The 26,271-nt window shown below is 39.2% G+C and overlaps 2 protein-coding genes across 18 annotated transcripts in view; one reads left to right on the top strand and one right to left on the bottom strand.

The window, feature by feature from the left end:
* EXTL2 (exostosin like glycosyltransferase 2) lies at nucleotides 1-23,553 on the bottom strand. Of its 15 annotated transcripts, XM_033197816.1 has the most exons (9): nucleotides 22,171-23,551; nucleotides 20,353-20,405; nucleotides 17,058-17,116; nucleotides 16,696-16,754; nucleotides 16,304-16,379; nucleotides 15,029-15,162; nucleotides 5,091-5,518; nucleotides 4,405-4,475; nucleotides 1,567-2,055 (listed from the first exon to the last, which is right to left on the bottom strand). In XM_033197816.1, the coding sequence occupies exons 6-9, from the start codon at nucleotides 15,052-15,054 to the stop codon at nucleotides 1,567-1,569; spliced, it is 1,014 nt and encodes a 337-aa protein (XP_033053707.1). In that variant the 5' UTR covers nucleotides 15,055-15,162; nucleotides 16,304-16,379; nucleotides 16,696-16,754; nucleotides 17,058-17,116; nucleotides 20,353-20,405; nucleotides 22,171-23,551. The 15 variants fall into 15 exon arrangements, with proteins under 15 accessions (XP_033053716.1, XP_033053712.1, XP_033053702.1 ...); XM_033197825.1 differs by lacking the exons at nucleotides 16,696-16,754; nucleotides 20,353-20,405 and having other exon boundaries at nucleotides 1-1,878; nucleotides 1,998-2,055; XM_033197823.1 differs by lacking the exon at nucleotides 15,029-15,162.
* Nucleotides 23,554-23,622: 69 nt separating this feature from the next.
* The window catches only part of SLC30A7 (solute carrier family 30 member 7), a 106,341-nt gene continuing 103,692 nt past the window's right edge, over nucleotides 23,623-26,271 (top strand). For 2 of the 3 annotated variants that reach the window (XM_033197804.1, XM_033197802.1), the window contains exons 1-2: nucleotides 23,624-23,897; nucleotides 24,125-24,226. In XM_033197804.1, the coding sequence (XP_033053695.1) occupies nucleotides 23,818-23,897; nucleotides 24,125-24,226 (182 nt within the window). In that variant the 5' untranslated portion in view covers nucleotides 23,624-23,817. Of the gene's footprint in view, nucleotides 23,898-24,124; nucleotides 24,227-26,271 lie in introns of all 3 variants that reach the window. The other variant, XM_033197805.1, reaches the window with a different exon arrangement.

Genomic DNA, 26,271 nt, shown 5'->3' with positions numbered 1-26,271 from the left:
TGGATGGCAAAAGTTTTTTATTTATCTGCTAGAGGAATCATAAGAGGCAAAAAAGTACTACCAATATTGGACAAAACAGATAATTGACATTATCGATTTTTAGTAAGGTTCTAAGTTTCTTTGTTTTTGTTTTTTACAATCTGACTGCATTAAGATACATATACTCTTTAATGTAAAAAAAAAAAAAACCCATCATATACCAAACTAAATGCACAAAGACCTCATTATTGGAATATTAGCCATGAATATTTTAATATTCTCACAGCTTTGCAATTTTGAGAATATACTGGCATTATATAAGAAGAAGGAAGAGGCGAAGGAGGAAGAAGAGGGAAAGGAGGAGAAAGGTGGTAAACAGAGGCCTAGTTAAGAATTCCTTGTCGTAGTAGTGAACAAGGACTAAACACAGACAATGGGTGGAACACAGATGTTAATTCACATAGCAGAGAGTAGGCAACCTTAACAATAAACTGATGCAGACTCCCTATAGAATTCCTCTGTTATGACTGGGTTCTTGTTTTCTCTTCTTTGTATGTAGTTGAAATTTCATCATTATGAATAGTATCTTGGATCTTCTTTTTTTAAAGTTGTAAATGCAAGTGTTTGGCTTTGTAATACAACTTTTTAGTATCCAGAAGATAACCAGTGCTCTAACAATAAAGATCTTTTGGTGCAAAGGGTTTTAACTTCTGCCAGTTCTTACTTACTCATTTTTTTCAGAAGGTTTTTTTTCATTTCTTAAACAACACATACATTACGTAAAATATAAGAATTAATGTACATTCTCAAGGTCAGATTCAGTGACAAAATGCACTACCTGAATCTAGTAACACATTTACTCTTTGCTGCATATAAGTTGCATATAAGAAATACAGGGTATATTGTCTTGTGATCCATGCAGTAAATGTTCACAAAAATCAAGCAAACAACTAGACGTTCTTCAGCTACTAAAATTAACTGTCCCAGTCACAAAATACTCCACAAAAATAAAAGCACTCATGGTTACATCAAAACCATGCTGGACTGAGTTTGTCCTGGAAGAGCTGGTTGGCAGGGCCACAACAAAAGCACTGGCAGCTGCAGATTTTCCTCCTCATATGTGACTGAGACTATTCTCTTCTCACATGGCTTTACCCCATACCACAGGCTTTTGCTGAAGAGGCATTTCAGGCTTCAAATTAAAACAATTGACCTTTAGTGAAAAAGCAAAGAAATGCCTCTCTTGAGTTTCTGATCCTAGAAACAGCTTGCTATAGGTCCTTAAGGCAAATGCCAGGAGTCAAAGAAACTGTAGAACAGTCTCAGGATGTAAACAATAAAATCACTGACCAAGGAGTTATATCCCTGGATGAAAACTCTTCATCTAAGACCTAACTGGATAAGACCAACTTCTTGGCTTTCAAAAGTAGTGTGAATTTGATATCCTAGAAGCACTGCACTTTTTTTTCTATTGTAGAGACTTCTGAAGTAGATAAAAGTTCATGATGTTGCTTAAAAAAATACATAGCATGGAGAAGCTACTCAAATGCCAAGCAGTTTTCAGGTTTGTTTTTGTTTGTTTTACTTTTATATTTTTCTTTTGTAGTTGGCATATGGAAAACCAAACTGGGAAATCATAATGTTGGAGTATTTTAAGGGCATGCTATCATAGATATTAACAAGCTTATTTATACAATAAGACCTCTGCAGAGCATGCTCAGCTCGATGCCACATTCCAGAATAGCCACTGTTGGTTTCTTTTTCCAGATTGTCCATGTTTACAGGCTTCACAAATATCCCTGAAGTCTTCCCAATATGCTTGGCAATGATAAAATTCATGGCAATATCATCACAGTTTTGAGTATCATCTATCAAAGCATGGACAGCTGCAGGTTGCCTCTGAAAGAATTCAAGATATTTGCTATTGAAGAATGAGGCTCCAATCAGCACCATAGAGTACTGGTCACCATTTCCAGACCCTGGTGCTTGCATTTCAAAACTTCCATAACTGTAGATACCTGATGAAGTAGAGACGTGCTTTCTAGGAACAAATCCTACAATTTGATCAGGAAATTGCTGAAAAGAGGGAAAAAGAACAATTAATTGTCACATATTTTTAGAGAAGACATAGTCAAAAAGGCAATGATTTATTACAGAGAGAATGAAACTCATTTGTCAACTCTTCCTTATTCCTAGTTTCCACATTTTAGTTTTATTTAACTCCAGGTAACTTCATAAATCTGTGTTCTGATATGTTTACAGGTCAAATTGCATCACAACCCAAATATCTCTGAAAACAAAATTCAACCCTTACAAATGTTCTCCTAATTCAAACATTATCTGATATGAACAAATTCCAGTCACCAAAGAGTCCAATTCTTCAAAATCTGCTGCGAGAAAAGTTGACTGCCTGAATGCTATCTATTGTAGGAGATAAGAGATAATGGGATCATTTTGAAAATGTGTTCTAATCTCTTAGGAGTATATAAAATTATGGACCTACATGTGTGATTATCTCTTTTTCATGTTGATTTCGATGTTCATAAAACTTATTGTTGATTTTAAACAATGTTATATTTTATCCCATTTCAGCTTGGGTATTTCCTTTTTCAAAAAAATGAGATAATATAAATAAATGTTTATATTTATCTATATAAAATAAATGTTTATATTATATATTGGAGAGAGATGCATCAGAATCTTTGATGAAAGGATAGATGGTAGACGAGCGTGACTAAAAATAGAACAACAATCAGCAAACAAAAGAAAAAGAGAAAAGCATGTGAAAGAGGTAAGAACTTATAGGGTTGAAAGTTTCATTCATTCTCATAAATAATTTGAATTTCATTCATTTATTGAACAGATGCAGAACTAGGGACGCACACACACACACAAGCAAATGAGGCTGAGTTAAATCCTATTTCAAAGCACTTACAGTCTAGAGAGGGTAGAGGGGTATGATACAGATATGCAAACAAGGAATTACAATACTGTGAGAAAGTTGTTAAGTGCAGCTGGGTAAATCCGATGGGAACATTGAGGGTAGAATGACAACTGTGTTGCTGGGAGGCAAAGGGGAAGGTCAGGGGATCGGGGATAAAGGCTAGGAGGCTTCAGAGAAGATGTGCTATTTACACAATCTAGGAGAATGAAAGAAATTTCACAGTTGGCTAGAGGGGGAAAAGGGAAAACACTAAAAGCGGAGGTAATGGGCAAATACAAAGACATAGACGAATGTCTACTCTAATCTTGCTTGCTTATACACAAACCTCAGATCATTACACTATGCAGGGTTTGGGTTGGACTGAATTTAAGTTGGTCAATGGATTGAAATTGTTTTTGATATTTTTATAAATAAAACCTGAAATCATATTTATATATCTTTAATTTACAGTTTACTCAGATGGTTCCAATTAACCACAGTCCCCATATTCTGCCTCCATTTTTACATTTTGGGCAAATTGATTTTTAAGCGTCAATAGAAATCTCATAGTTGAAGTATTACATTAGAACTTTTTTCCCAAGAAGCTTTCATTTACAGCGCTGGAAAGAAAAAAAAAAAACTGTTGATATGGAAAAAATTTCAATTTGTTGATCAGCACACTAGGCATTAAAAACTGACGTTTTAAAAATGCTGATATCTGTTGAGTATTGTGATCACTTACCATTAATATCTAATGCTATTATATCCCAAGAAGCTAATTTAAAAAGTTACCATGGTGTAAATGAGATCATTTACTGGGTAGCACAGTGTTTAATTATTTGACACGGCTTCCAAGTACGTCTATGCAGTTCTGGCTTCAGGTAATGGTAGTGCAACTTGTAAAAGTTAGCTATTACTAACACTATTCAATAGGAGAGAGCTGCTTTTATAGGATACTGAACAATTTATGCCTGCTTATTCAAGCTAGGATTTAGGGAAAAACAAAACAAAACAAAACAAATCCCTCCTACCACAATGGTACATGTAAAATTACTACTGCAAAATTTCTAAACAATGCTCTCAGAACCAGGATTAAATTTTGTGGAGGTAACAAATACTTCCTTTTACAAAAAGTTACATACAATATTAATATAGAAATATACTTATCATTTGAGACACATGTCTGTGGTCTGGGCAAAATATCTCCTCATTCCAGCTTTTGCTGGACCACATCATTTCCCCATTGTTCTCTGGAAGGCAGTTCTAGCTCTTTTCCCCAGTACACCAAAATATAAATTAAATCTAGATAAAAGATACCATAACTTTCAGGTTGGCTGAACTAAGCTCAGGAAATCTTGATTAGCCTATAACAAATTCATCCATCTTTTAGATAAATGTTATCTAAAATATTTTAGGTAACTTCTATATTAACCATGTTACCCTGGTTAAGTACTAGTCAAGATCTTATAAAGACGGTTTCATAAAGGAGACAGCAACATTACCTGCCAAACTGAGAAAGCAAAAACAAGGTCTGGGGTGCTGATGAGTGTGTCATCATCTACCATCAACACTGCTAAAATGAAAGGACAAAAATTTAAGTTGAATAATTTGGAAATGAAAACAAAAGTAGCAAAATACGATAATGTCTATATACATCATTCATATGAAGTCTTTTCTGACCCAATAAGTAAATAAGCAATGTATTCTTGGGGAGATTTGTCCAGTAGAAAAAAATTTTTGGTATCAAAACTGATTGTATAATTGCCTAAAGGGAAAATAATCAAGTAGTTATCATCCATCATTCTAGAAACTATTGGGCCTATAAATAAATAAAGTCAAGATTCTTTTAAGCAAATTGCAACCTCATGAAACTGTCAGGAATGGGAGGAAAAGAGGAGTGGCAAAAAAATATATTAAGCATAAGCTAAATGGCATCTTACTATCAACTGTAATGCAATAATATGTAATTATAGCATATCCTTTATTACAATATTAACCTCTTTGCCAGGAAACCGCTTCTTGACATCTTGGAAATTGTCCCTCAAGCTTTCCAAAGTGCTTTCTTAGGACTAACTTCCTTCATTTTTCTCCGGACAGTTAAGACAAGCAGAAGGCCAGAAATTCACATGCCCGTCCCAGCTCTGGATAGCGGCAGCCCTTCCAGGCTGAGAACTCCACTGCAACTCACCATTGGTTTCCAGTTCAGGAAAGACCTGGAGTCGATTTCTCATCCTGTTTGCTGTCTGTTGTTTGAAGATCACAGGGATAGGGTGGGGCCCTAGAGAATTCCATAATTCATCTGGTGCCTTCTCTCCAATATTGTTCCATACCACAATCACTTTGTGCAGATTTGGTACAGCCTGATAATGATTTAAAAGTTTCAATAAGAGATCTGTTCTGTTGTACGTCTGCATTATGAGAGTAAAGGAGTCCATGGTGGACTTGCCCTGGGATTTTATTTCCCTACGCAACATGAGCATCTTGTCTTCTTTGACACTGGGAAGTAAAGCAGTCAAAGCACCAGCAACCAGTAATAATACGAGGGTGACCACCAAAGAGAATCGAAGCACTCGAATCCCCATTACTCTCCCAGGAAGTTTGCAGATGTGGCAACACCTAGCGTAGAAATGGAAACAACAGACAAATGTTAGCATTCTTACTAGTCCCCGTGTTTTCATGTTTTTTTCCAATGAGGAAAGATATCAATATTACTTTAGTTGATTCAAATTCTGTTCTCCCTTCCTCCTCATTAAGGTAATTTAGCCTACGAGATTTTTAAAAACCAGTTTAATACTTCCTCCCTTCTTGCCCTGCTTCTTATGCAGTTGCAGATAAAAGATGTTATACAGATGAAATTGGAAAAATTAAGCATTTAAAAATTTGCCATCATTTTATCACTAAATCTCCAGAACTGAGATTATTTTTCAACTGGAATTTTATTTCCCTTAGTAATATATTAATTTCAAATCTACACTTCTGTAGTAGCAGACTTTTTCTCAAACAAAATCACACAGGCCATAATACATGAGGCAGCAAACAATTATGGTAGGTTTATTACTTATTAGGCCCTGTACTATGTGCTTCATCTACCACAGTATGTACTTATTCATTCAACAGATAGTTACTAAGCACTTACTTTGTGCCGCCACTGTTCCAGGTTCTGTGGATACAGCAATTAATGACATAGAAAAGGTGTCTGCTGTTAGTAGCAGAGGAGATGATAGGGAGAAACAGGTAACACGATAAACAAATTCAAAAGATAATCTGGGGTAGTGGGTATGAAGAGAATCTGTTTATAAAGAGACTAGATCAGAATAAGCAAGGGCCAGATTATGTGGGACCTCTGACCCTCATTAAAGAGTCTGGATTTTACTCTACGCCAGATGAGAAGCCATTGGAGGGTTTTTGGATCTAATTTATGATTTATTATTATGATTCCCATTTAATAGTTTAGATGCTTACAGAGATCAAATGACCTTCCCAAGATTACCAAGTAATTTCAGTACTAGTGCTAGGATTTCGAACAGGAAAATCTGCCCCCAGAGCTCACGCTGTTCATGGGCTTGGGGTGTATTGCCTGGCTTTACATCCAGGTTGAACTGAGGCAGTCTTTGAGCTTCCACAACTCCCTTTCTCACAGTACAAATCATAAGGTATTATCAGCTATGTACTCTCCCACCTTCCTTATTGTACCTAAAGGGTCTTCCAGAGATAGCCATAGAACAGTAGTGAACAAATGGATAAGTACAGTCTAGCTATCCACTGTCAAAAAATTTTGTGTAAATCAAATCCCTCACTTATATGAGAAAAGGTTAAATCTCACAGTTTTATAGATGCCTAAAACTCTTATTCCCTGGATTCCAATAACATTTCATTTCCATGCTTGCTGACTCCTACTGTAGTACTGTTGGCTTTCAATTATTTCTGTTTTTCAGTCTTCTGCTATTTCTGCATCTGATTCCAGGCTACTTACTCTTCCACAGGCTACCAGAAACATTTTAGGTATGGTCCTTGTTTTGTACTTTGGCAACTGAGTCTTCAAGCCATTTCAGCCTATCATGGATCTATTTTACTACTCTATTCAAGGGCAAAGCCAGAAGTGAGGAAAATGAACTATTCAAAGAAATTTACTGATGAAAGACCGGAAATAAAAACCAATCAGGAGTTTCTAAACAACATATTTAAAACATCTTTAAGAAAAAAATAGATCTCTGAGAAAGACTAGATGAGATGTTATTCTTGGCGATCTTAATTAACCCATAGTCTATCCCTTTTCATCCCCACTTCTACTACAATTTCTCTTCTTAGGCTATATGATAAACAGTTCCTCTCATCTATTGCTTAATACTGACAGATGTAAGACAGCTGGAAAAGACTTCTCACTGCTAACCACAGCTGAAGTATACTAACTGCAAAGAGCTACTGTTACTCTTCTTCTTGGTATAACACTGCCTCTGTACATTTTATTTTTGGTACTCCCCCTCTTCTTGGAAAAGTGAACTGTATATATACTTACACAGTAATATCTAAGCTCTTGATTTCATGTCCCGTGGCTAAAGTTAGGCAACTGAAGCTAGGCCATCATTCCATAGGCAATCCTAAGACTGTAGTCTACATTTAGTTTGGAATAGAATAGAATAGCTTTGGAATATTCTGTTCCAAACTAAATCTCATTTTACTTTCCTAATGATACCTATTCAACATTTTCTTTTTCACTGAGGAGACTTGGCAGTGGTTGGGTTAGTGACCATTATATTCCTGTAAGCTTGTCTCATGTTGTGAGGTGCATTTCATAATTGTAGAAAGTTTCCTCTCTATAGTTCAAGGACATAGAGAGATCATATATGCCACGTCTTTAACATCTTCCTTTGAAGTTTATGAGAATGGGGAATAGAGAATTGCAAGAAGGACAAGGGCATACTCTCCATGACGGGACAGCATGCTCAGGCATGTGCAAGCAAAGGAAGAGTTTGTTCACAAGGACGAGGAGAAGATCATTGCCATTCAGCAGCTCTCACTTTTCAACAGTCCAGATTTGAAAAGTAATGTCACCTTTAGAGTAAGCTTTTGAGAGTGCTTTCAAGGGTATCTCTCCTGGACCTTCTCTGCAGCTTGTTCTATTAAAAAGAGCAATTTTGTGCTTCTGCTTCTATCATGGGCTCACTCTTAAGGTATAAATAAAATAAATTATTTTCAAGGTAACCTCAGCTTTTCTATGATTATTTTACAAGGATAGTAACTGAAAGCTTTAGTGTACCATATTTTCATTTTATGTACGCTCTTACTAAAACAACATGTACCATTAATGTGGTCAAAGACAAATCATTATGAATTAATAACCTTGGTTCAAAGTCCTTGAAAATCCTTTTAATACTGTATGAAAAGTAGGTCCCATAACACATATTTTCAGTTCCACATAAAAATGACCAGTTATAAGAACTGAGAGTAAAGAGTCACTTTGACTAACTGTATTACAGTATACCATGATTAAGATCTCTATATTCATTTTCTGCAGCTGACTAGGAATAGCATATTTTAAAACTTACATAGAAGTGTTTCTGATTTCTAGACACTATCTAGCAGTTTTAATCTAGAAAAAGTAATAAGATTAATTACTATAGCTTACTATAAATATACACTGTTGAAGACACTCATGAGTGACTGCTTCCCTCTCATGTATTATTTTAAGTAGGAGTTTATCCCCTGTCTCCATCATAGACAGTTCTTTCCAGATAGCTTCTAATCCCCCAATTTTACCTGTATCAGAAAGGTTTCAGGAGATATGAATAATTTATGTCTTTAGAAACATAGTGTAAATATTTCATGTGGTATTTATTAAATAATGCAGCCCAATAAAATTATGTAAATTGTTTTAGTTTGCATAGTAAAGTACAAAGAGCAAGGGCTTTATAGACTGTAGTGTAAGTGGCACACTGTACTTGAAGAATAGCTGAGATCTAGAACTCCATTGTAGGCCCATTAGAAACAGCTTCAGTACAATTTGGAGAATAATGATGACTTTTTGGCTACACGGATTTCACAGATTTTAGCGTTCTTCCGTTCTTTTTTTTTTTTTTTTTTTTTTTGAGACGGAGTCTCGCTCTGCCGCCCAGGCTGGAGTGCAGTGGCCGGATCTCAGCTCACTGCAAGCTCTGCCTCCCGGGTTCACGCCATTCTCCTGCCTCAGCCTCCCGAGTAGCTGGGACTACAGGCGCCCGCCACGTCGCCCGGCTAGTTTTTTGTATTTTTTAGTAGAGACGGGGTTTCACCATGTTAGCCAGGATGGTCTCGATCTCCTGACCTCGTGATCCGCCCGTCTCGGCCTCCCAAAGTGCTGGGATTACAGGCTTGAGCCACCGCGCCCGGCCTCTTCCGTTCTTTTAGAGAAAGAACCTATCATCTAATTTGCAGCTTTGAGCTCTGAATGAGAGAGATGAGAAAAAACACATCTGGATGACCTAGATCGTACTTGGGAAGAACTAAGAAGTAAACATCAGCACCTCTCAGTTCTCTTGCCCTCAATTCCTAAACTTTCCCTTTAGGTTTTGGTTTTTCCTTTTTTATGTCTGTATATATTTGCTGACACCCTGCCTCATTCCAAAAAGGATCTGACAGCTCTTCGTCTATTCCCTTTCTGTCCTTCTCCCATCCCCATGACTACAGTAAATATAACTTAAAACAAAAATCCTTCCTCTTCTCCTTATCAACTAAGAAAATTCAAGATTTCCCCCAATGATATTTTCTGCACGTTAATTCATTAGTTCTTTATAGGTAGAGAACACATCCTTTTAGTTATTTTGATACATTGTTACTTAGCGTCTTCTACACCAGAGGTCTCCAATCCCCAGGCTACACACCACTACTGGTCCGCAGCCTGTTAGGAAATTGGCGGCACAGCAGGAGGTGAGCAATGGGTAAGCAAGTATTACCATTTGAGCTCCACCTCCCCCCAGATCGGCGTTAGATTCTCACAGGAGTGCAAACCCTATTGTGAACTGTGCATGTGTTGGATCTAGGCTGCATGCTTCTTATGAGAATTTAATGCTTGATGATCTGAAGTGGAACAGTTTATCCCAAAACCATTCCCCACCACCTGTCCATGGAAAAATTGTCTTCCACAAAACAGGTCCCTGGTGTCAGAAAGGTTGGGGACCGCTGTTGGGGATACAAAGGGTTTTCAACCAGGGATGATTTTGTCTTCCAGGGGATATTTGGCAAAGTCTGGAGATCTCTCTGATTGTCACAACTGGAGGGGAGATACTATTGTTATCTAGTGGGTAGATGTTGGGGATGCTGCTAAATATCCTACGATGCATAGGACAGCCCCCCACGGCAAAGAATTATCTAACCTAACATGGCAACAATGCCAAGGCTGAGAAATCCTGATCTACATATAGGTTGTCTAATAAAACACACTTAAATATCATGAGGAGGACTACTAGAGAGGTGGCTTCTGAAAATCCTACTGCTATTAGTTATACTCAAACAATAAAGGGCAAAGCCCTGTCCCTAAAACTGCCCCAGCAGGCCAAGCATGATGGCTCACATCTGTAATCCCAGCACTTATGGGGGCAAAGGCAGGATACTGCCTGAGCCCCAGAGCTTGAGACCAGCCTGGGCAATGTCTTGAGACCCCATCCCTACAAATAAATTAAAAAATCAGTCATTGGTAGTGGTGCATGCACATAGTCCCAGCTACTAAGGAGGCTGAGGCAGGAGGATAGCTGGAGCCAAGAGGTTGAGGTTGCTGCAGTGAGCTGCGATTGCACCACTTCACTCCTGCCTGGGGGACAGAGTGAGACCCCACCTCATAAAAAAACAAAAAACAAAAAACAAAAAAACACAACAAACCAACTAAAAAATACTGTCCCAATAATTACATAATTATATGACTTATTGTACAAACACAGAAACTCAGAGAGCTGAAAGGGACTTCAGAGCCCTCCTTAACCAGTTTCCTTGTTTCACAGATAAAGAACTCAAGGTCCAGGGATAAGGAACTTGCCCAAGGTCATGCAGTTGCATGTGGCTAATCAGCACCAGAACCAGGGGGAAGACTCTAAACCTCCTGATGGCACAGTCCACAACTCTTTCCACTATGTTATGGTAAATTCTGCACGGATGTGTCAAAAAATTAATAAACAAGATTGTCACTAAGGTACCTGCAAGATAATATAAAAATTTATACTTGTTGTTATGTTGGAGTTTTTTTTAGTAGCTTTAAGGAGAGATCACATACCCATTTACATTTACCCATTTAAAGAATACAGTTCAGTAGCTTTTAATATAATCACAGAGTTTTGCAACCATCACCACAATTTAATTTTAAAACATTTTCAACGCCCCAGAAAGAAACGCCAGACCCATTAGCAGTCACTCGCCATTTTCACTTCCGTTAACCCCTGACCTCCATCCCAGCCCCAGAAAACTACTAATTGACTTTCTGTCTCAGTGAATTTGCCCATTCTGGGTATTTCATATGAATGGAATTATAGAATATATGACCATTGTATTTGGCTTCTTTCACTTAGCATAATGTTTTTGAGGTTCATCCATGCTGTATATATCATGAGGCATATATCAGTACCTCATTTTTTTTGTTGCCAAGTAACATTCCATTCTATTGGATAGACCATATTTTCTTCATTCATCAGTTAATGGATGTTTGAATTGTTTCCACATATTGGCCATTATGAATAATGCTGCTATGAACATCCATGTACAAGTTTTTGTGTGAACATATGGTTTCATTCCTCTTAGGTGCTTACCTAAGAGTAGAATTGCTGGGTCATTATGTCAGTAATATTTAAATATCTGAGAACTGAAGTAGCTTTTGAAAGAGCATTATTTGAAATTATAAGTAATTTTCTTAAATGTGGACATAGAATAAGAAAGTAAATAATACATAGTCTATTAAATAACAGTACAAATTCTGTCAAGGATGTCTTTAAATGGACCAGGCAATTTGAATTTCCAAAGATGTGCTATAGAGTTCCTTACTACATAATCTATCAAAGTTCCCTAGAAGAAACACTGTTGAAGGATTCTTTTCTCAAGGCTAGTTCTTTCAGACTGGAAAGCAATAATTATCCAGAGAGAAGCTGAAAACAAATATGCCAGCGCACAGCATGAACGAAGATTATGTTCTCTGACTCATAAGGCAGAAAAGCAATGAGCAATGTGGTGTTGTACAATGAGAAGCTGTCATTTTTATTTTGATGCCACAGATGGTAGAAGAAAGATAACTGTTCTGCCATTTCACTATATTTGCCCCATACTGTCCAGATTGTTTCTCCTCTGGCTCATCTTCCAGAATATTTACTTGCCTATAAACTGATGAATATAGAATATAGATGCTCAGAAAAGGGGCCTCAGCGCCAAGAGAGAAAATCATTCCAAGGTGGAATACAGAGGCCAATGCAGAACCTGGGTTGATGCATGTAAGAGGATGCAAGAAGAAAGTTGGAAGAGACAGCTCTACAAACAATGACCAGTTTCTGACCAGGTTTATGGCATGCAGATAACCAACACTGTTTAAACTGAGGCAAAGGGGCATGTGGTGCCATATTCCAAAAAGACATTTCCCCTCAATGGTACCCACATACAGTGAACAGATCCACGACTCCGTGTATTGGTACATGCTATTTTCTCTACTTCAAAGTCCTTCTCTCTCTCTGTCTCACAAACTCCTACTCCCCACCCCTCAAATCTCTTTCAAATATCATGTCTCCTACAAATGTTTCCCTCACCACACTCCACACTGAGTATTTCAGTGAACTCTGATCACTGTGTTTCCAGTTCTTGTTTTCAGGTATTTCAACTATTGACTGTTCTTTATCTGTTTTATTTTCCGGTCTTAACGTATCTTGAGGGAAGTTTCTGTCATTCTTTACAATCCAGAACAGTGTCTGGCCCATTTTTTGACTAAGTGCTCACAACACAATAGTTGAATTAAATGAGGGAATTTATGTCTAAATTGTCCAAAATGTCAATGAATGCCTGAAACATTAACAGAATAAACTCAGATTAAATACAAATTAAGGACCAGTTAAGACTAGACAGTACCAAAGCAACTGTTTCCTACATAGAAGAGCTGGGTCATCACCCATCTGGTGACTAGAAGAGCATGTCATGAAATGTGACCTCAAACACAGACCACACAGGCACCCTTTCTACGTGCAGTTCTGTGGCTAAGTCACTTGATAAACAAAAGATGTCTCAGATTTCTGATTTTTTTCACAATTTTTCAAAGATATTCTGCATTAAAATATATTTGAACATCCCTGTTTCTATGAAAGCTCTTGGTGAATGAGCTGATTTGCCTTGGTGGAAAAGCATCATCTGATGAATAATATCATCATTGTGAATTTCCCCAAGGAAGTTTAGCAGGTCATGATAACCAGAAGCTATATTACTTAATCCGGCAGGCAGCATACATGATTTAAGCACACAGAAAATGTCTTACTTGGTTGAGAAAAGAAAATTTAGTTTGGGTTCAGAAAGTGACAAAAACTACAGACTTCATGACAATTGGCAGAAAAAGAAAACTAAGTCAGAACACCACACAACTCAATCAATATTGCCCATGGTAAGCTTCTTCCGTTAAAATTATAAGCAGCATAACTAGAATTTATTTCATTGCAAAATACAAAATGCCAGAAATGGTACATGAAAGGTCACTTTTCTTCACAAGTCTTTTCCAGGTGCTATACAAGATTCTGGGAAGAGTTTCTGATGTAAGGTTTTTATCTACATTCAGGAAAGTCATTCTTTTCATTGTTGTTTTAGAAATGTCATACAGCTTTTCTCATTTTCTACCAATTCATGCTTTTCTTCCTAAATGATTTCCCCTCCCTTTTTCCTAAGGAGCTCTTCTATTCTTACAAGGTTCTTCTTAACTCCTGTTACTTTTTTCACAAGTCTAAAACAAAATAATTTAAATTAGTTTGTGTTAATAATAAAGATAGTAGTAAAGGCAGGAATAGGAATAGATTTATAATAATAAAAGAGTCCATGCAGTGTCACAGATTCATCTTGTGATCTTGTGTTTATGGCCAATTCCAGTGATATGAATGGCTCCCTTAGATGACTACAATCTGCATCAACTGTGTTACAGACTAGTTATTAGGGTGGAAGTGATCTGTCTTTTCTACTGACAATAGAACTGGCTATACATATATATGATTGTTGATAGCCAATTTAAACCTTGTTATTTAGAAGGCCTACTCCTGCCCTTATTACACGTGTTAGACTACAGTTCTGAAACAAATTGCTAAAAGATTGAGAAGTAGCTACACGAACTTCAATATCTTAAATAGAATGATGTTGCTGCAATAGGTCATTTAGCATTGCAAGCTGTGAGGAAAGCATCTCTGTGCTGATTACATTAAATATCAAGTCTTCCTTCTGGCAACCAGGTTGAGTAAGCCACTTCTTAACAGGCAAATCAGGCTAGAATGAACAACAAGGGCAGCACTGAAAACAGGATATCAGACACTAAGTACCTGTGTTTCTATTTCCCTCCTCAATCCTAAGCTCCTATACACTGCAAAAGCTGCTCATCCGTCCTAGCATTTTCTAGTTTTCCTCTTCCCCTTTCCTATACAAAGGATCTTATTCCTTCTCAACAATGCTTCAGGCAGTTATTATCAATGAACTAGAGTTTGCTTTGTTATCACTTATTTACAGGGAAATAACATAAATATTATGCATAAAGTTGTTTTAAAGCACTGCTTTCTTCCTTCAATCCAGCTATTTGCTACTGAGGTAGACAATGAGGCCCTTTCTACTTTCAAACTGTGCAGGTCTGAATTATGCTAGATAAAAGTTCTTTCTAGCTTTGCACCTATCTCCTGGAATAGTCAATTAATTATAGCTACTGATGATGATGATGATGATGTTTGGAGATAACCAATTCCATGGACATATATTAGGGCAGGAGTAAGAGTGGCCTTATTCCTAAGAAGAACATATCCATGACTCATAGGAACCAAGGAGTCAATGCATCCTAAGAGGAAAGCCTAGAAATAGAAAAGCATTTTTAGCTCAGTACAGTGCCATGCAAAATTAGTTCTAGAAATGGGTCAAAAAGAAACCAAGTACATCTGCAAATAATTGTACTTTTACCGTTCCAGGATACTGGAGATTTTCATTTGAATCTCTGCTTTGCCAGGCAACAGATCCCTGTTCTGTTCTATAGAACCCTTTCTCTTTTATCCAATATTGGTTTTCAGCCATAAACTCCCTTTCCAAAATCACTTCTGTAAGAGAAATGGATTTCATACAGATGAATTATGGCTTATAAATATTTTTAGGTATCGAACCTAAGATGGAAGCAATGCCACTTCATGTGAGCTTTCTTACTTTATTAGGGGAAGGTCAAAATATCCAGCAAATATTTATAGGTATTTATCATGTGCCCAGCACTATAAGTGCTAGGGATGGTAGTGAGCAAGTAGAACCAATTCCTGCCCTCACAGAGCTGAGCATTACTAATGAAAGTTGTCAGAGCTCTCCCTGCTTCATGTTATAGATTACCTCAAATTGGTGTTTGAAATTTTGCAGACAGGACATCTGAGATTGAGAATATAGTATTAAATGATTTTTCCTGAGCCACAGAAAGAGTGGCAAGTCTAAATCAAACTCTCGACTCTCTCACTTGAGCCACATGGTATTTTCTGTCTTCTGAATAGTCTCTATTTCCAGCTTTGTTCTGCTCTACAAGAATATTCAACTCTATAGGTATTGACTTCAGTCTCTAACCTGGACTACTATTTCAACGGACTTAAGAGAGGTCTCTCAGTATTTTCTAAGATTTTGGCTTAACTAAGAACTATTGTTTCCAAAGAAATAGAGGAAATAATTTTTCTCAGACAAAGTACTGGTATTTCACCCATCTTCATTGTGGCCTTATTTGCAAAAGCCAAAAGGCAGAAGCCACCTAAAGGTCAAGTGACAGATGAACAAATAATACATTCAGAAAACGTGACACATAGGTGTAAAAGAGTATTATTATTCTGTTTTTACAAATTAGGGAATTCTGATATATGCCACAACATAGATGAATCTTGAAGACATTATGTTAATTAAAATAAGCAGTCACAAAAAGACAAATACTGTATGATTCCATTTATTATGAAGTACCTAGGAAAGTCAAATTTATAGAAACAGAAAGAATGGCAGTTGCCAGGGGCTGGGAGTAGGAAGAAATGGACAGTTGTTTTTCAGTGGGTATAAAGCTTCAGTTTTGCAAGACGAAAAAGTTCCAGAGATCAGTTGCACAACAATGTGAAAACAGTTAACACTACTGAACTATATACTTAAAACCCGTTAAGATGATAGACTTTATGTTATATGTATTTTACAACAATTAAACAAAAGCCAAAAAATATTGGTACCTACCTCATTGTGTTGAAGTTTAATTTAAAAAAAAATTCCTTATGTCTTCAGTGATTGATAAAAGCAGGCTCTCTGGTCACTATTAAGATAAATCAAAGAATTTTCTGTGATGTTTCTGTCAGTAGGAAATTAAAACAAAACAAAACAAAACAAAAAACAGTGCTTTCAATGCCATTGTCCATAAGACTTGAGTTATTTCAGAAATTAAAATTTGTTATTCTGTCTTCTAAAAATTATATTTAGGCAGTTAGGTAGATGATGACTTCCAGTGAGGTTGGTGCTATATTTTGGTTTTCATCTTTCTATTGAGGGTTGCATTAGTCTGTTTTCACACTGTTACAAAGAAATACCCCAGCCTGGGTAATTTATAAAGGAAAGAGATTTAATTGACTCACAGTTCCACATGGCTATGGAGGCCTCTTATGATCACCATGGAAGGTGAAGCAGGTACCTTCTTTACAAGAGGGCAGGAGAGAGTGAGTAAGCACAGGAAAAAACTGCCATCATTAGATCTTGTGAGAACTCATTCACTATCACAAGAACAGCATGGGAGAAACTGCCCCCATCATCTAATCACTTCAAACTAGGTCCCTCACACAACAAGTGGGGATTATGGGGATTACAATTCAAAATGAGATTTGGGTGGGGACATAGCCAAACCGTATCATTCTACCCCAGCCCTTCCTAAATTTCATTTCAAAACACAATCATGCCTTCCCAATAGTCCCCCAAAGTCTTAACTCATTCCAGCACTAACCCAAAAGTCCAAGTCCAAAGTCTCTTTGGAGGCAAGGCAAGTCCCTTCTGCTTAGGAGCCTGTAAAATCAAAAGCAAGTTAGTTCCTTCAAAGATACAGTGGGGGTATAGGCACTGGAAAAATACTCCCATTCCAAATGGGAGTAATAGGCCAAAAAAAAGGGGAGGGGCTATAGGCCCCATGCAAGTCCAAAATCCAGTGGGGTGGTCATTAAATCTTAAGGTTCTTAAATAATCTCCTTTGACTCTGTGTCTCACATCTAGAGCATGCTGATGCAAGAGGTGGGCTCTCAGGGTCTTGGGAAGCTCTACTCCTGTGGCTTTTCAGGGTACAGCCCCCTTCCTGGCTGCTTCCATGGGCTGGCATTTGAGTGTCTGTGGCTTTTCCAGGCACACAGTACAAGCTGTCTGTGATCTACCATTCTGGGGTCTGGAAGATGGTGGCCCTGTTCTCACAGCTCCACTAGGCTGTGGAGCTCCAGTGGGGACTTTATGTGGGGGCTCCAACCCCACATTTCCCTTCCACACTACCCTAGCAGAGGTTCTCCATGAGGGCTCTACCCCAGCAGCAAACTTCTGCCTGGACATCCAGGCATTTCCATACGTCCTCTGAAATGTAGGCAGAGGTTCCTAAACCTTAATTCTTGGCTTCTGTGCACTCACAGGCTCAACACCATGTATAAGCTGCCAAGGCTTGGGGCTTGCACCCTCTGAAGCAATGTCCTGAGCTGTATGTTGGCCCCTTTCAGCCACAGCTGAGACGCAGGGCACCAAGTCCCAAGGCTGCACAGAGCAGGAGTAGGGCCTTGGGCCCAGCCCAAGAAACCATTTTTCCCTCCTACACCTCTGGGTCTGTGTTGGGAGAAGTTGCTGTGAAGGTCTCTGACATGCTCTGGAGACATTTTCCCCATTGTCTTGGTGATTAACTTTAGGCTCCTTGTTACTTATGCAAATTTCTGCAGCTGGTTTGAATTCCACCCCAGAAAATGGGTTTTTCCTTTCTATCATATAGTCAGGTTGCAAATTTTCCTAACTTTTATGCTCTGCTTCCCTTTTAAACATAAGTTCCAAATTCAGATCATCTCTCTCAAATTCAAAGTTCCACAGATCTCTAGGGCAGGAGCAAAATGCCACCAGCCTGTCTGCTAAAGCATAACAAGAGTGACCTTTGCTCCAGTTCCCAATAAGTTCCTCATCTCCATCTGAGACCACATCAGCCTGGACTTCATTGTCCATATCACTATTAGCATTTTGGTCAAAACCATTCAACAAGTCTCTAGGAAGTTCCAAACTTTCCCACATCTTCCTGTCTTCTGAGCTCTCCAAACTTTTCCATCCTCTACCCGTTACCCAATTCCAAAGTATCGTCCATATTTTGGGGTATTTTTATAGCAATGCCCTACTCTCTGCAGTACCAATTTAATTCACCAGGTAAAAAACTATGAGCTGCTGAGGTACTTGCTGAAAGAAAAGGGAATACAGAATGGGTAGGAGAAGGTAGTGATGAATACCAGCTATGACCACATGACCAGCTGCAGAAACTAGGACTGTAACTGTCATGACTTTTCCTCCTTATTTTGTTAAGAATATGTTTATGAATGTATACACTTGTACTAAGAATATATCTTTATTTCCCCTCTTTTTCCTGTATCATGTGACATTTATTGACATCATATCAGCATTTAAGTGTTGCTAACTTTATGTAATAGCATTTAGGTTAAGGATTAGTATGCTTCTGGTTGTATAAAGGATAGCTGTATTATAGGTGTAATTATGACTGTATTATTGTTTTTATGTAACCATGTAAGGGTTCACCTTGCCTGCTGCCTAGACAGAACAAATTTATCAAGACAGGGGAAATGCAAAAGAGAAAGAGTAATCTATGCAGAGCCCGTTGTGCAGGAGACCAGAGTTTTAGTGTTACTCAAATCAGCCTCCTGAAAAACTCAGGGATCAGAGTTTTTAAGGATAATCTGTTGGGTAGGGGGGTCAGTGAGTTGGGAGTGCTGATTGGTTGACTCATGGATGAAATCTTAGGGAGCTGAAGCTGTCCTTTTATGCTGAGTCAGCTCCAGGGTGGGGGCCACGGAACTGATTGGCAGGTCCAGGTGGGGCCATCCAGTTATCAGAAATTCAAAAACGTGAAAAGACATCTCAAAAGGCCAATCTTAGGTTCACAATAGTGATGTTATATTCAAGAGTAACTGGAAAAGTTGCAAATCTTATGAACTCTGGAATACTGGCTGGTAATATTTAGAATTCCAGCCCCTCTCATCCTAACTTGGTGCCTGGTAGCCTTTCATCATTTCACAAGAACAGTTTAGCTTTAGGGAAGGGCTATTATATAAACTACAAACTAAATTTCTTCCCAAGGCTAGTTTGGCTTATGTTCAGGAATGGACAAGGACAATTTAGAGGTTACGAGCAAGATGGAGTTGGTTAGGTTTGATATCTTTCACTGTCATAATTTCCTCAGTTACAATTTTTGCAAAGGCAGTTTCATTTATTTGGAGATTAGGTATGATTTCGAGAAATGTGTATGGGTTCAAGTTGACAAGGGATGGACTTGTGAAGGTTAGTATTGTCAACTTCATTGAATTAAAAGATGCAAAGTATTGTTTATAGGTGTATTTGGCTGTTTCTTGGTGTTGCCAGCAGAGATTAACATTTGAGTCGGTGGATTAGGAGAGGAAGACCCACTCTCAGGAAGACCCACTTACAATGTGGGTGGGCACCATCCAATCGACTGCCAGCATGGCTAGGAAAAGCAGGCAAAAGAAGGCAGGAGAAGCTGACTTGCTGAGTTTTTGGGCTTCATCCTTCTCCTGTACTGGATGCTTCTTGCCCTCGAACATCGGACTCCAAGTTTTTTGACTTTTGGAATATTGGACTTACACAAGTCATTTGTCAGGGGCTCTTAGGCCTTTGGCCACAGACTGAAGACTGCACTGTCGGCTTTCCTACCTTTGAGGTTTTGGGACTCTGATTGAGCCACTACTGGCTTTCTTGCTCCTCAGCTTGCAGATGGCCTATTGTAGGACTTCATGTTGTGATCGTTTGAGTAGTTCTTTTTAATAAACTCACTTTCATATACACATCTATCCTATTAGTTCTGTCCCTCTAGAGAACCCTAGTACAAGGATCTGGAAGCAAAATAAATGCACACGATCCCAACTATCTCACGTTACACATTTGAAACCAGAGGATGTATGCCATGGAGCAAAACATCTGAACATGTTAGCAATTTGCACTTGTATCCAATTTCTAGATTTATATGAATTTGTATTCTTATGTACCTTTACAACTCCTTTCTTCACCAACAGTTCCCAGGGCACTCAATTTGAAGCATCTAAAAGGGTCAAACAGGGTTGCAGACAAATGCCAGGGTTGATTACTGAGGAATGATAGATAGCATCTTTCCTATTCCTTGCTGACCATTGCCCAAAAGGAGCTGGAACCATGACTGAGATGAGCTTCTGCCCCTTAATTCCCTCTGTTGTCATTTCTCAGAATCCTTAATCACATGTCTGAGCAGCTGGGGTTTTTCCACCCATAGAGTCTGCATAGCTAACCCAATGCAATTAGCTCGTAGGAGATGATATAAAAACGTATTTAAAAGTTCAGGGTAGAAATCCATTTTTTAGTTTAAAAACATTCAATAGTATATGTATGTTATGATCTTATAAACCTATTTAATCTTGTAACATACAAAGGAATTAAGAATTCTGATTGGTGACTTGCAAGATACTGACCATTTGAACAGAGTGAAAGAATCATTTTTGATTTTCCAATACAACATATTGAAAGGGCAAAAGGAATGGCTTGGTATATATAGAAAGACTTAGTGATAGCTGTCCCTCCACACTGCTCCAAGAACATCCCTTGTGTAAATTTTAAACATCACAGAGTTCTAAAATACTGGACTGATTTGCCTGTTACAACCCCCCTCTCTTCATAACTTCTCTCCATAAAATTCCTCCAGGGAAAGAACTTTCAATTTATCTGACTTTGTATCCCCAGTGCCCAGCACGGAGCGTGGCACATAGAAGACATTCATTAAATGACTGTTGAATGAGTGAAAGAAACAAATTTGATATGACAACAAAGATAGGTTAACATATATGGGACAAACATTATTTCACAATGACAAAAGAAGTGAGAGACTGCCTAACGTTTTTCACTCATAGAACTTTTCCTGATTTAAATAGTGTCCACCCACACTTTCATATTGCAAATAAAATGTCTTTAGTTTTAAATTTGGTCATTATGCTCTTCAAGACTGGAAGATGTGAAGACATCACTGTCACTTTTTGAAAGGAGAAGGTCCTCATGGAAATACCTATCATATATCTTTGGGGGTGGGGAGTGGGAGAATTGGGAGTCTCTGGAAACTGATGTAACTGAAATTAAACTTCAATTTCTCGTATCCGTTTCAAAACTATTTGAAAACGGGTAATGTAGGTTTCTCCATAAACCAGTTAAGCAATTTCTGATTTGTAGCAATATAGTATAAAATATAGGACTTATTTTCAAAGGCAGAATACAAAAAAGTTCAAAATTCAGCTGACCTTGATGAGTTAGGATTATGCTGGAAATCAGTTGCTAAAATTTAATTACTTCTATTACTTTCTGCTCCTTACCCCAAGTTAAAGCATATTGAATAAGGGCGTTTTAGAGAAAAATCCAATTACCATAGAATTATTTATCTTTAAACTATCTAGTTTGCACCTAATTAATTTTTCCTCAGCAGTGCAGTAGAGTAAAATTCACGGTCTACTGCTAATACACAAACTTTCTTCCAAAAAAAGAGTAAATGCTACTAATTTTAAATATTTCTACATTTAAATTAAAAGAATGAAATATATGCTAACAAAGGCAAAGACAAAATATTCTTCCCAGAACTTACTTCTGAAACCTAGCTGTTTTTACACAGCAGTTTTAATTAACATTAACATATTTCAAAATTGTAGAATAAGTACATATTTTCAAAAACAAAACCACAGAATTACTACCCCATACACACACACAAAGTTTCCAGAACGAGAGCAAAACATGCATATATCCTCACTGCAAAAAAAAAACATTAACACGAGCATTTTGCTCTGTCTCCTTACCTCGAGTGCAGTAGATTGCAGTAAGGCCAGCCGATTTATTTCCTTGCAGCTTGGTTATCACAAAACGGAAGGGGCGTATCGTTCGCTCATTTTTGTTTTTTTTTTTTCCCTAAACCAAGCAGCGTGCATCTATCCTTCCCCATTCGCTGGATTAACAACCTAGAAAAAGCGCCGCCCGCAAAGTGAGCGCCTGGAGCAGGGGACAGTCCCCGAGTGGCCGCCCCTCCCTTTCGGTGACGCTCCACTTCCTGTTAGCCTAAAAGGCATTCCCAAGAAGCTCGGTTTTGTAGTTTCCAGTCCACCTCCGAAAGCCAATCCTTTCCCCCATTTCTTCTCCAAGGTAACAACTTTTAATTATTCACGTGACGGACCACCTGCCCTCAGCCAAACAACTTCCCGGAAAGGCGCCCGAAGGAGCGTTCCCATCCACCGCGGGTGCCCTGGAAGGGCCAGCGGGGCTCTCCTCCTCGCGCTCCGCACGCCCTCGCATCCCACCGAGGCGCCAGCTTCTGCCTGCACGTTGCTGAAACTGGGCCTGGAAGTTCTGACAAGAATTAGAGCGGCGGCCGTTGCCCCGAGGATGACCTGGAAGCGAAAGGGACCTGCACGAATTCTAGAGTTTCGGGTTTCCGTGGGTTGAGATTTTACGGGAAACAATGCATTAACCAAATCTAAAAATAAAACAAACACGTCTGGTAGGACCTACCATTAAACAGCTTCTTTTCTATAACACGTTTAACAGCCTTTGTTTTTAAATACATTGATTGATGCCAGGCGTGGTGGCGCGCGCCTGGGGTCTCAGCTACTCCCGAGGCTGAGGAGGACCACCTGCGCCCGGGAGTTCCAGGCTGTAGTGAGCCTTGGTCCTGCCATTGTGCTCCAGCCTGGGTGACAGGGCGAGACCTTGTCTCTTAAAAAAATAAGGAAAGAAAGAAAAACATTGCCTCCTGCGTGGCAGTCCAGAAGGGTCGAGCGCTGTCTTCGGGGTGGCGTGGAATGGATTCCTAAGATTTGGGCGCCCATAGAGTTAACGCAGCAGAACGATCACTTGTGTGTCCTGCGGACTGGCGGCAATAGAACACGTGGCTGCCTGGACTCTTAATCACTGATAACTACTACACCAGGATTTAACGCCAGTTGGGAGGAAATGGCGAAAGGGCAGGCGCTGGAGCCCATGCATCCGGGAACACTGGTAGTAGGCGGTCGGGTGGGCGTGAGCGGGCTCTCCATCTCCTGACAGCCCAGTCTGCAGGTCGCCACCTCAGGATTTTCCTCCTGAGTCCGGGTGGCAGGACTCCACCCCAGGTCAGCCCCGCACACCCCCTCGTAGTTGCCACCTCCTGGCGTTCCTCCAACAGCTCCAGCACCGTTCCCACCCTGCCCCCGCAGCAAGCCCCGCCCTCCGCCGCGCAGGCCCCGCCCGCGACTGGCCTCCCTCCTTTCCCGTCCCAGGACGCGTTGCGCGGCCCGGGCCGGAAGTAAGCGAATTCCCGGGTGTGTGTCTGTGTCTGTCTGTGTCTCGCAGCGGCGCGCGGCCCCGGACAAGCGCTGGGGATTCCTGTTTGAGGCGTCACTGCTATCACTGCCATCACCCCACGGAGCCACTTCGAGAGGGGAGTAGACCCGGCTCTTCGCCGGGCAGAGAAGATGTTGCCCCTGTCCATCAAGGACGATGAATACAAACCACCCAAGTTCAATCTGTTCGGCAAGATCTCGGGCTGGTTTAGGTGCGGGGTGCTGTGTTTGCGGGGAGGGGGTGTCCGGCAGAAAGGGAGAAGGCCCAGACCTCAGGATGGCCCGAGGTCCTGGGAGGGAGCGTCGGAAACTCCCCGTCAACCCCCAGCTGTGAGGAAAGGAGCATGTGAACTGGGAGGAACTTGAAAGGGGTACCCAGCCTCGGGGTCCCGGCACCTCCTTAACTCTCCCGGCTCTTTTCCACGTGTATCATTCCCAGGTCTATCCTGTCCGACAAGACGTCCCGGAACCTGTTTTTCTTCCTGTGCCTGAACCTCTCTTTCGCTTTTGTGGAACTACTCTACGGCATCTGGAGCAACTGGTAACTAAAGGGGAAAATGGTTTGGGCGGAAATAGGGTGTGAGGGAGACGAAACACTGTTTGCTTAATGCCACGTAGCTCCTCACCAGGAGGTTCAGGTCCTACCTTCATTACTTACCTCTGCTGCTGAGTTGTTTTCCCATACCTGCACCAATCTAATAGGGCTGCAGTTCTTGAGTAAGATCAGAGGCCTATCCTGTGCAACCTCTGTTGTCACCCTCCCCTCCGGTTCCATCAGGCAAGACTGACAAGCCCCCTCCTTATTTTAGCAGACGGACAGAATCCTTCATTTCTAATTGCAGGCCTTAGCTTTACCCACCTTGTTGGAATTGGGAGAAACTTGTTTGCGGCCTCTCTCAGGGGGGAGTGGCATTTGGATTTCACCCTTAAGATTCCGAGAGTATATTTGAGATGTTCTACTTAGTTTGTTACTGGGGCTTGGAATGGGAGGTTTTATAAAGGGATCTCCGGAGAAATATGTGTCATTCTCTTTTCTCTTTAATGCCGAAATTGTCTCATGATTTTCCTCTAGTGTTAACTGCGATGTAAAAATCCCATATAGTTTTCTAGAAACAACATTTCTTGGATTTTGGTGGCACCTTTGAGGGTTTTTCCTTTTTGTTTTTGAAACATCCTTAGGAGGAGGAAAATCTAGTGTGTAACTCTATGGCAGTGAAGTTACTATTATTCAGGTATTTGCTGTTGAGTAACTTAAGGTCTTATGAAGTTGTTCTGCTAACAATGAGACTGTCACATTCCTAGGTGTACTAATTCTGTCTTTAGATCCCATACTCGTTCAAAACTCTGAAGAAAGCCAATACTCAGAATTGTACATAAAGCTTCAGGATGTTGTTGGGTTCCCTGTACTAAATCTTGGACTCTAGATTAAGAACCTGTTTTCTATTTGTTAAGTAGACTTAGTCTCTGTTCTTTAAGACCCATTTTCAGAGAAAATTGCTGTCCTTGATCTTCTGTTGAGATCCAACATTGACAGGTAATCTCACCAGGTTTTGTGACATGTATACTTTTATGTAATGCGTGGGCTTCTTTCAGTTCAACCATCAATTCAGTTCTACAAAAAATACTCAATAACCAGCAGATTATGAAAGTTATTGGTTTAGTCAACAGTTGTGTATAAAGGCATATTGGCACAATGAAATCTTAATATATATAATAACCATTTTGAATCCTTTGGGAATCAGATGTATTTATTTCAAGGATACCCCATCATAGATTAATTATTTAATCCCATAATATTAACACACTTTAATATACTGTAGATGTTAAAAGCACTTGTACTTGAATAATCACACTTTATCATAAATACGTATTACAGTATATTTTACATTTTTCTCTTCCTAAATTATGCCATAATTTTGGCATATGTGCTGATTGTATCAAGAGTGTATCATAACTTATATATGCATATTTTGCTACAGATAGTTTCTATTGAAATGTTTCACTATGGCTTTCCATTGCATAAGTCACTCTGTGAAATATCTCATTCAAGAGATTCATACTTGAAGTTCCTAAACCACCTTTCATGGAAAGTTAAGTATATAGTAACTCTTCTGATCTGTAGAGATCTATTGGGGAGATTACTAAAACCGTTATTTTTTAAGTCACTATGCATCAGTGCATGACAAAAACATCGGTTGTAGGTGACTTGTTCTTTTACCCTTAGGTGACTTGCTCCTCTTTACTGGTACAGCTTATACTGCTTTTCATTGTGTTATGTCTTCTAGCTAGATTTGAAATCTAGCTCCAGTGTGTGTTGTACTTAGATCATTTAGCACGTATCCGTCATCTCATGCCCATTTATGTTAATCTCCATATCTACAACCAATTATTCTTAAATATTAATTTTTAATACAGATCTCTTCTTATTGACATTTGGGCAGATTTAGACATTTCTCTGGCCTTTTAATAATCTGGCTTTCTGTCTTTTTTATTTAGACACCAAAATTTTTAGTTCCTTTTGTTGACTGATCAATAATTTCTTTATATGACCAGAAGATTATCTGTGTTCTCGTAGGTTCAATTAGC

This window comes from Trachypithecus francoisi, unplaced genomic scaffold (assembly GCF_009764315.1).
Source record: "Trachypithecus francoisi isolate TF-2019V2 unplaced genomic scaffold, Tfra_2.0 Lachesis_group5, whole genome shotgun sequence".
NCBI classification, from domain to species: Eukaryota; Metazoa; Chordata; class Mammalia; order Primates; family Cercopithecidae; genus Trachypithecus; species Trachypithecus francoisi.
This window is presented reverse-complemented; position numbering and strand designations above follow the sequence as displayed.